This window comes from Netta rufina (assembly GCF_964035555.1).
Source record: "Netta rufina genome assembly, chromosome: 3".
Taxonomy (NCBI): Eukaryota; Metazoa; Chordata; class Aves; order Anseriformes; family Anatidae; genus Netta; species Netta rufina.
Genome location: NC_140125.1, coordinates 83,939,070 through 83,950,400, shown reverse-complemented (window position 1 = coordinate 83,950,400; position 11,331 = coordinate 83,939,070). Strand labels below are relative to the sequence as shown.

The 11,331-nt window shown below is 41.8% G+C and overlaps 1 protein-coding gene across 1 annotated transcript; it reads left to right on the top strand.

Moving 5' to 3' along the window:
• Positions 1 to 2,866: 2,866 nt before the first annotated feature.
• On the top strand, positions 2,867 to 10,895 carry LOC311208039 (pantetheinase-like; the record flags this gene model as incomplete). The annotated part of the gene is made up of 7 exons (XM_084284456.1): positions 2,867 to 3,079; positions 3,183 to 3,313; positions 4,382 to 4,574; positions 5,217 to 5,508; positions 6,509 to 6,879; positions 7,063 to 7,233; positions 8,321 to 10,895. 7 exons carry the CDS (start codon positions 2,867 to 2,869, stop codon positions 8,438 to 8,440), a joined length of 1,491 nt encoding a protein of 496 aa, XP_084140582.1. The 3' UTR covers positions 8,441 to 10,895.
• Between the last annotated feature and the right edge of the window lie 436 nt (positions 10,896 to 11,331).

Below are 11,331 nucleotides of genomic sequence, written 5' to 3'. Positions count from 1 at the left end.
GTCCCAGCACAGCACTCTCAAGGTCTTCAGTTCCTCGTACTTTGGTTACAAAGTTGACAAGAAGGTAGAAATGCAAATCCTATCTGGACTCCAGCACTAGTTATCACTGCTGGGCACCATATGACCTTTCTGCTTTCAAAGACAAGTAAACAGTTGTGACACAACACAATAGCATGAACTTGTTCATCAAAATCCCAAATCTTCCTAACCCTATACCGTGCTCTGACTCATGGAAGCTCAACATCAGTGCTGCCAGAGCCACGCTCTCTCGAAACCTTCTTCGCTGTTTCAGTCAGTTGTTGCCTGCCCCCAGACAGATCTCAATTTAACAAGGGTTATTCAGTCTGATCCTCTTCCCAGGTATACAGACTCAGTGCAGACACTCCTTGTCCCCAAGGAACCTGGCGGGTCATGATGCAACTTGCCTGAGGAAAGGATCTGAGTTTAAAGGATGCTATGGTATGCAAGGAGGTTTCATCTTGCAGTGTAGAAAGGATGTAGTGGGAGCATGTGGTGAGGCTGGGAGGCAGCTCCTTCAGGACTGTTCCCTGCTGGTACAAGTCTTTTGGCTAAGGAAATGGATGTGCACGTAGTATATGATCCCAACCCTGAACCTGGCAAGTACTTTGAATTTAGGATTTGGTTCAAAAACCACTGCTGTCTGACTAGGTAGATTTATGTGTTTGAATGTTGAATGTTTTCTCATAGAAGGCTGGCATAAGCCGTTATTGCACTAAATTCTTTTTACCGCAAAGATTGCATAATATTCATAATCATGAAATGTTTTGTTGTATGAAGTGAGGCAGGCATACAAAGTATAATCCTTTTCAAATCTACCCATTCATCCACATACCAACTCACTGTGCATAAAGATAAGTCTGTGCGTAACCACTGATAACAATAGACTGTTCTTCCAGGCCAGTACAGGAAAAAAAAAAAACAAAAAACAAAAAACATTTCTTTATCTGACAGCTGAATCAGGAACAAAGAAGGTAAGAAACCTTAGCAAATGTGATTTTTTTCTGCATGTGCAGCTTCAGCTTCAAGATTTTCAATGGGGTGATCTGTAGATGTAACTAAAGCAGGGTGCAATGGGCAAAATTTAGGAATTATGGCTCCCAAGGACAATGCTGCTCTAACAGAGATCTTTGAGGACTAGAGATCCGCCGAGCTCAGTTATGGAGCGGTGTGCTAACAGGTTTGCCCAGACAAGCAGCCTGCTGGCATCCCTGCTGTGATGTGGAGTGGCCTCCAGAGGCCCCACAGCCCTGAGCCAGGGGTGGCACAGGCGGTGCCCAAGCACCCACCTCTTGCAGCCCTGCCTGCACCCCACACCCTGCACTTTGGCCAGGAATGTGTCTGTTCCGGTCTTTGCTGTGATTTCCTAAACTCCTCTGGCTTGTTTTCCCACTGTGACCTGGGCTTGCTTTCACCTTATTAGAGTAATGCCGGGCCTGAACACTTGGTGAATCTGGCCGGCAATGCGTTTCTTCAGCTGCAGCACAGTGGCGACTTCTCTGTCGGTGGTGTAACCATGGGGCAGGATTGCTCAATGCCTGTGGCTCTCCGACCTTTGATGTTTGAGTCTTTAGGGACACAGTGATTGCATCGCATGGTGTCAACTTTCTGGCACTCTGGAGAATTCCCAGGTTTCTGCAAGAAATTATTAAAGTCCCCTGATTTTGCTCACCCTGGTCCTCCTCCTGGGTGACCCAGATTTCAGGTATGGGGCTTTTGAGGGCTCATGCCTCTGCTGTCCAGTTTTGGTGCTGTCTGCTCTTGAGGCCTGGGCCCTGGACAGCTACATTGTAGCCGTCTATGAGCACAGTGTGCTCTTGCCTGCTTCTCCTGAGAAGGCCTTGATGCTGATGGATATAAATAAGATTTCTGGATGGAGCTGCATAGTGAAGAGGAAGATTTTGTCAGGATGAAGAGTACGTTTGTTGATGTCTTACTGAAAAGTCAAGATGATTAGCCAGGTTATGTTCCTTCATCCTCACAGGCACGATGCAGCTTCTAACAGTGGACTGTTAATGAAGCACCTGGAGCTATTGTAGTAAAGTGCTATTTCCAAAATATGCAAAAAATTACTCTTTGTGAGGAATAAAAATTGCTTGCTATAAGCAATTTCTAATTAATTACTGTGAAAAAAATTGCTTTTCATAAAATAGCAAAAAAGGTTTGTTGTTTAATTAATCTTCACAAAACTAGTTAGTACTTCAGCTCTAGACAGAAAGATCAGAACAGTTCAAGGGTTAGTGTATACTACAGTGTGTACCTGGGAGGGAGGATGCTCTAAAGTACTCTAGCTATGATAAGTTATTAGCCACAAGAGCATAGCATGGCAAGACCACATAGCTTATAACTGTATGTGATATCAGGTGCAGCCACGCTCCACTGCATGCAGGTGGTCTGCCCTCAGCCCTGGCTGCATTTTTAACTGATAGAAGCCAAAGAGAGCGAGTTTGTGTGGAACAGTGTGCCCTCACCATGAGAGCCTGGGCTAGCGCAGAGATCAGTGTGGAAGCCTGGAGAAAGATGCGAACGGAGCTTGTAAGCGATCCTTCTGTGAAGACTCTTGTAGACCTGTGTTGCTCCTAGCACGTTCTCTTAGCCATTTGTTCACCTTTTATTTATGACATTTTAAATTGGAAATGATCCAATTTATGCAACTGTTTCTTTCTCTTCTTACCATAAATGAATGTTCTTGAATGTTGACATGCACTGTACTTCCCCAGATTACTCAATAGAAGATTACTTCCAAAACAAACCTGTTACAAACTTTACTCCTCCTCTTCCCATCTACTTTATATTCCTCATGACTCTTCCAGACTCAGAGCATTCAAGCAATTGCCAGGCAGCAGCCATGGTCCCTCCCTGGCCTGTGGTGCATGCTGCCGTGTTTGCCCTGGCAGCCCTGCAGGCTCTGGCCTCAGACACCTTCATTGCGGCCGTGTACGAGCACGCTGTCATCCTGCCACATGCCACTCAAGAGACAGTTTCTCCTGAAGATGCTTTGGCCCTGATGAACAAGAACATGGACATCTTGGAAGGAGCCATCAAGGAAGCAGCCCAGCAGGTATGAGACGTATCCCGAGTGGTGTTAATCGTGTGTTCTCCCGCTGACACCCCTCCGCGGGGATGTACTGATGGAGACTTCTTAACGGATCCTCTTCTGCCAGGGCGCGCACATCATTGTGACTCCTGAGGATGGCATTTATGGCTGGGTTTTCACAAGAGAAGCCATCTACCCGTACCTGGAGGACATTCCCGATCCAGAGGTGAACTGGATTCCCTGCACTGATCCCACAAGGTGATTCCTTCTGCAGCTGTTTGTCTGATTTTAAGCTGGTGTCCCATGGAGTTGTGAGCTGTTCCTAAAAAATGCCTAAGAACTGATGAATTTTTTAATCTCTTAAAAATCACAAATGCTGTATAAATTAAATGCTTCAAAAAGAACTCTTAATTAAATGTAATTGAAATATGCAAGATAAAAAGCATTGAGACAACTTCACTTTTGAAAATTAGAAGAGGAGGAAAATGAGGAAATTTTAGGCAACATCATTATTTTGAAATCATGCAAAAGCTTACCACTTCTGACTACTCGAGAAAGTTTTCTGTAACTATAAACCAGTTAATTATCACGGCAAAAGCATGGATTAAACAATGTGATTCAGATCTCAGCTCATGTGGCTGGGATGATTTCTTAATCAAATAGCACAAAATTAGATTTGAATGAAATGCCTTTCAGGAATCCAACTACTTACACAGTCTGCTATGGCACACCAGGCTTCTCTGAATGTGTGTCAGCAGGGGACACCAAGGGGATAAGGGTTGCCTCTCAACTAAGATTTAGTATTCTTCTGTTCTGGGGCTTTATGTAGCAAGATTTCAAGGGTCTGTAAATGTTGTGACCACTCTTTACCAATGGTTTATAGACAGCTGCCTTAAACAGAGTGAAGAGTTTTTAAAAAGGTCTTTTGAAACTGAGACTCAGATTTTCCTGATAATTAATTTTTAAGTTATTTTAAGTTTATACCTATATATTGGTTTATTCTCTCCCTTGTTTTCTGAAGCTGTCCATAGCTTTGTTTGTATGTTAGCTGGGAATTATATGCACACAGAAAACAACAACTTAGTTTCTTTAAGGGTACAGGAAAGAAGAGCACAGGGAGCCCCTTTTTTAAAGCTAAAAGACACCAGGAATTTAAAATGATGCTATGAACAGAGAGGAGAAAAAGAACAGAAGCAATCTTTCCCTTTTACGCCACCTGGGGATATGCAGTTAGTGGAATAGTAAGTTTGAATACATTCCTTATTCAAACTTAAACTTGTAATTTTGTTGTTGATGTTTTTGTTTATTTCATATAAAACACCTTAGATTTGCTCCAGCAGCAGTGCTGGAACGACTCAGCTGCATGGCCAGGAATAACTCCATCTATGTGGTTGCAAACATCGGGGACAAGAAGTCGTGCAATTCCAGTGATCCCAGCTGCCCCAGTGACGGTCGCTACCAGTACAACACCAATGTTGTCTTTGACTCAGAAGGGAAACTGGTGGCTCGTTACCACAAGGTAAAGAGGCACTTCTGCATCACTCTGTAATTGATCATCAGTATACATTTCATCTCTTTGGCACCGATTTCAGCAGATTTATACAATAACGTTAGGTAATTGTAGAGTGACAGCCAATCCAATGCAAGGCTCTTGTGGCCAGAGGGAAGAGCAGGCAAACACTTGATCCATCGGGCACTGTTCCCAGGAGCACCGCAGCTGCAGAAGGCATGCTGGCTATCAAATGCCTCAAGACTACATTAATGAGAGCAAACTGGAATGAAACATTGGCACAGTTGGCCATGCTCAGTAAATCTTAGCTGGTTCTCAGCACGGTTTTAGCCAAACCAGGCAGCACTTTCTCAGGTGATGCCTTGACAGCATTTAGCAGTTAGCATTTGCTCAGCACTGCTGCCAGTAGACATTAGGGACACATCCACCTCCTGCTCAACAAACCTCTGGGTGAGGGTTTTACTTCCTTTGACTCCCAGTCACCACTGAGCCTCCTCTGGACATCTCCAGTGGCTGTCGAGGAAGCTTTGAGATTTCCTTTACCCAAAGAAATCTCAACCCACAGTTTTGCTTTAATCTCAGATAAAAAAGTGGCAGCTAATAATATTGCCTTATTTATAGTTTCTGATATGCCATTTTCTTTGCCTGCAGTACAACCTATTTAGACAAGAAACACAGTTTAATTACCCTAAAGAGCCAGAACTTGTCACCTTCAAGACACCCTTTGGAAAGTTTGGCATTTTCACTTGCTTCGACATCCTTTTCCGGGAGCCTGCTGTGGTGCTGGTGAGTGAGCTCCAGGTGGACACGGTGCTCTTCCCAACAGCCTGGATGAATGTCCTGCCCTTTCTGACTGCTGTGGAGTTTCATTCTGCATGGGCAATGGGCATGAGAGTCAATTTATTGTCAGCAAATACTCACAACATCGGAATGTCTATGACAGGTGAGTTGCCCTGGGGAAAAGGGGAATAGTCTTCATAGTACAGGATTCAGAAGCAGGCAACATTGTTTTAAAATAGCAAAGTCTCTGGAAAACAGTATTTCAAGAAGATTAAAAATATTCTTGATGCTGTATTGAATGCAGTAAACCACTACTGGCAAGAAAATGATGAAAGTTCAGGGAGAGGTAAAATTAGAATGACATTAAATTTTGGTATTTCAAAAGCAAGGTTTTCTTTCAGAAATGGCACAAATATTCAGTTAAATGTTCACCATCTTGTGTAGAGGCAGCATTTTTTTGTTTTTTTTTTTAAATTTCAATCAACAGTTAAATGGATAAAAATGTTTTAAACAGAACTTAATAACCCCCCCCCCCCCAAAAAAAAAAAGAAAAAAAAAGAAAAAAAAAAGGAATTCTCCTTTGTATTGAATAAAGCATTTTCAGATTTTTGTTGCTGATGAAGAATTCGAGATGATATATTTTGGTTCGATATGAATAGATGTCTACTGCCTTTTTTTTTTTTTCTGTTAACTGAGAAAACATTGTTCTAGCTGCATATGTAGCTACTCCCCAAAGCAGAAGTAAAAGCCACAAAGGAACATTTTTGTCTGCCGTTAAAATACTGCGTTGAATTTGGGCACTGCTCTAGGTTTCCTTTTATGAAATGTAATTATGCCCACAGTTTCCTTCTTGGCATATATATCACTTCCAGAGCTCTAATTTCCGTCATAATTTATGTAAGTCATTAAAAATATATATGGCCTTGTGTGAAATTGCCTCTGAAGGCTCAGATTCAAGATGCAATGAAGCAAAAAACCTTTGGATTTTAGATTTACATTTTTTTAAATTATGATGTGTATTTTAGTGTCTCCACACTTTAAAATTCTTCCGCAGTTTTCATTAACGAGTTGTCTGAAGACAGCCTCGTGTTTACAGGTGACAGAGCCCATGGTGCCACCCGCCGGGAGGTGGTAACAGTGGGTGCCGTGCGTGTCCTTTGCAGGGAGCGGGCTGTTCACGCCGGGCGGAGCGGCCGCCTACTACTACAACAGTAAGACAGAAGAGGGACGTCTCCTGGTAGCCAAGCTGAGTGCACGACCCCGTCTTTCTCCCACCTACCCTCCTGCAGTCAACTGGAGCTCATATGCTACAAGTGTCAAAAACTTTACAGAAGATAGCACTTTTCTGGGAGCTGTCCGGCGTGATATATTCACTTTCAGTGAACTCAAGCACGAAGATGGAAATTATACAGTTTGCCAGAAGGACCTCTGTTGTCATTTGACCTACAGGATGTCAAACAAGAGCAACGATGAAATTTATGTACTTGGTGCATTTGATGGGCTTCATGGTTCTGTCATAAAATACCACTGGCAGGTAATTGGTTCAGAAGGGTTGAGAATCGGTTGTATATACCAAAATTAATGAATCATTCCAAAACACTTGCTCATTCCTGCATCATAAGAACTTTTTTTTTTTTTTTTTTTTTTTTCTATCAAGTCCAGCTCTAGGTTATTGAAATCCTACTGCATGTTACTTTTCTATATCCTCTCACCACAGGTATGCACACTGCTCAAGTGTAAGAGCACAGACCTGAGCACATGTGGGCAGCCAGTGGAGACTGCGCAGACCAAGTTTGACATGTTCTCTCTCAGTGGCACGTTTGGCACTAACTACGTCTTTCCAGAGGTCTTGTACAGCGACATGCAGCTGGCCCCTGGGGAATTTGAGGTAATGGGACACTCCAAAACTGTTTGACACAAGGTTTTCAAGGCTGTGGTACTGGAAGGGAAACTGCTATGGCAGCTAAGTCAGAACCACTCCGGTTCTGCAGAAGAGGACAGTTAAACACATGTACTGAGTTCATCCTCATCGAGAAGAACATATAGATGCTAAAGCTGATAATCTCTTCAGTGTTTTCTTTAGCAAGTATGCATTCCCACTTCACAGCCCAAAGCTATAAATAGCAGCTTTCAATTAGTAATGAGTATTATGCGTAAGGGTAGACATCCAATGCAGTTAAAAATACGGAAAGGTATTTTTAAGTAATTTGTCAGGTTTAATACTTTTTTTACATGAAATTTCATATATTTGTCAAAATATGTTTCCATTCATAAACTTCAGATTACATTTATGTAAAAGACTAGATGAAATCTTTATTGATTTGTAAGAGTTGTTTAATAGCTTGCAAGAGACAATGAAGTCAGTGAAAAAAGCTCATAGAGCTTTAGAGGAAACAAGTTTATCTTATCATACACATGCGTACTACTGTCATAGAGGCTCTAAAAAGGTTACAGGTACCCATAGGTTGTGTACAATGATTTCAGACAGATCTGTAAAAAGTAGCTAAGAAAAGCAACATATGTCCAGTAGACCACAATTCTTTTTACTTCCATCTGGAAATTGTTTAGGGGTCTACAAATAAAAAAAAGATTTAATATTACTGTCCTAGATATAACCTACATCACCATGTACAAGTAACTAATGAAAACATAACAAACCAGCTATTGCCACTCTTGTATTCTTTAGAGATGGAGAAAATTATCTTTCTTACAAAGATGGAGCTGGAAAGACTTTAAAGACTTTCAGGTCCACTGAAATGTGGGAAGGCAGTGGCAGAGCTGAGCATGATACTTCAATTTTCTGAGCTCTGTTTCAGTGCCTGAAGTGCAAGAACATTTCCATGCATGAAACAGAGGATTTTCTTTAAAAAGTTCTGTATATAATTATTTGACCACTAAGGCCTATCCCTTTTGTACCATGCAATACTGCTACTCTGTTAGTGGGTAATAGAATCACTCTTTCTCTTTTCATTTAGGTGCTACCTGATGGACGTCTGGAAAGTAAGAATAGCACATCAAAACCACTCCTAACAGCAACACTTTTTGGAAGACATTACGAAAAGGACCTGAAGCATCCCCTGCGAAACTCCCCATAATGTAACTCCTTAACTGTTACACAATTAGCATAGGCAGAATGAGAATTTCCCACGGTGACCATGAGCTCCTCATGATTTGTGGCAGTTATCCTGTATCATTCCTGTTCTGCAGTCTTACACTTCTGTTTAGCAGTTGTAGCAATTGGGTTTATTTAGGAGAAAGAGATGTGAACACTCTGTTGTGTACCTATATCAGTGGTACATCATTTAAATAGTGCTTGAGCCAATGCAATTATTATTTATGCTCAGTCAGATGAAGTCTCTGATTAGATTTTTTTTTTTATTTTCAAAGATATAATGTAGGTTGCCAGGATAACACTAGTCAGACACTGATACTAAAATGTGTGACGTGAAGTTTGCCAATTTAATGCTGAACAAATCTTCCCCAGAGAAGCCTTGTTGTCCCTTCCTGTTTTTCAGACTGCATGAACACTGCATGAAAAAGTGTCCATGTTCCTCAGCCTTACACACCATTCAGCAGGGCCTTCCTAATGCTCAATGGGCCTTGATGGCATTCAGACCAAGGTACTTAACTATGAAGAAAAAACCAGCTTTGTAATGGTTTTAGGTGCAATCTCAGAGAGAGAAAGTGGTTCTCCATGACCCACACAGACACCAAGTCTGCTCCGTAAAGGACCTTCAGTTCTGCAATCTCTCTGAGCTTGCATGGCACACATGGCAATCATGGCATACACATGCTGGGTCCAAGCATTTCAGATCATACTTAAACATAGTATACTAGAACGTTCCACTGGGTATTTGGAAAATTTCTTCAAAACTCTGGAAATGAATGAAATATGTAATGTTTTAGTACCCGAGACACATTTGACCATGTAGTATGAGAAATGTGCATTATTTGGGACTTCTAGATGTTATTATATCTACGTCCCATTACTTGGGTCATGTGAAACTTGGCAGCCCTGGGTCTGGTTTATATATACCATGTTCTGCAGCGAATAGGCCTCATTTCACCATGTATGCCTTGGAGTACTCCCTGCCTTAATACTTATCCCATAGACTTTTGCATCTACTGCCCTTCATATCACTGGCATACAGCATGCACTATGCTTAGCATTGAGCTGCCCTAACTGTGGCACAATAGAAAAACTCTGTGGCTTCCCACCACAAGCACACCAACATACGTTATCCAGAATTTGTTGTAATCCTCTTATTTTTGTTTTCCTTGTGGTGCTGATTCTCAGCGTCCAACTTTGGAGATTCCTCCTAGGATTTGTTTCATCCTGGAAATAAAATAGCTGAGTTTATATTCAGGGGAGGGACTGTGCTACTTGGGAGCAGTTATTCAAACTTGCAAGCCCTCAGGGTTGTGCTTCCTTGTGGCTTGTCCAGCATCTCACCCTTTTCTCACCTGGCCTAAGGTTGTAACCCAGGACAGTCCTTCATCAAACAGGTTTTGGTCAAGCGAGCAGTTGACTCCTCAACAGCAGTACTGTTGGGTGCGTAATGGGTACAGGGTTCACAATATCCAGATGTAGAAGACCATGCTGATGGGTGGGAGCTGATCCCTGCTCCCCAAGCCAGTCTGGTACACTCCAGGAACTTTTATGGTTTGTAACCAGCAGCAATTTCTGAAGGACAAACAAGAATAAGCATGTTGGTTATGAAGACCTGCAGTGTCAACCTGTTGACCATGTAGGTCCATTGGTTTGCACTGGGTGTGATCAGCCACATACATAGACTGAGAAGTGTCTCTGCAGCTGAGCAGCCAGGAGCTTTGCCTTGGGGGTGGTCCCTAAGGTGGTGCTTTCCCATCCATTCTCCGAGTGCTGCTCACTCATCCATGTGCCCCTAAAGAGGTAAAAGAGTAACTAAAGCCTCACAAATGCTCTGAGAAAGGCAAGTGCTACCCTGACATTGAAACTCCGGTACTGAAAATGACCTTAAAATTTTAAAAAGGCTGCTTCCTGCAGCCCTCTTACCACACAGGTGCTGCAAGAGCTGCAAACTCCAGGGACTTCCTTATGCACCCTGCCACTCACCTCCATCTCTTACTCAGCTGCACCTTCAGCACTTCAGGCAAAATATGCTTTTATTAACCTGCCTAGATTTACTAGCATGGTAGAAAAAAAAAAAAAAAAAAAAGAGAGAGAGAGGGAAAAAAAAAGAGGAACTTCTACTGTAGCTGCATGTGAACATAATTTGACTTCTGTTTTTGTTGTAGTCAAATCACCTGAATAAAATATTATTTCACTGGTTGGCATCAATACTTTTACATGTTAATCCAAAAAAAAAAAAAAAAAAGAGTTATTTTGGGACGTTTTAGATGTTCCATGCTTCACAGATCACCAGTGTCACTCGCAAAACAGCATTTTTCAAGATGCTCATACTCTAAATCCCGAGTATTTCATGCATTCCAAATTGACATGAAATTTATAATAATCTTTCTGAATCTGGAGAAGAATGCAACAAATCCCATTCACCTACAAGAGTTTGCGCTGAATTCTAAGAAATTTAACCAGCTGCTAGGTAGAAATTAGAAAAGAGAATTTAGTTGATCTTTTGTGAAATAAATAAATAAACATACAAACAAATAAATAGCCTCTCTTATGTTTTCCTTAGGGGAAAGTATTTGAGTTTCTGAAAGATCAAGAGTGTTTGCTGACTCTGGGGTAAACATGCCAAAGAAGACTCAAATTATTTTTTAATGTAATTCATGTCTGTGACTCCACCCCAAAAGCTACTCCAGATGGTATCCTCATGAACTCCATCCTTCTTGGAACTGGAAAAGCTTTCTCTTCTCTTGTCAATACGCTTCCTTCGTGGTGGCCAAAGCAAACAAGACACGCCTTTACACAGTGTCTCTGATCATACAGAGAGAAAAACAAGTCCTTAAGAGGTTTTACTGATGCAAGACTTCAGATGAAGGTAGA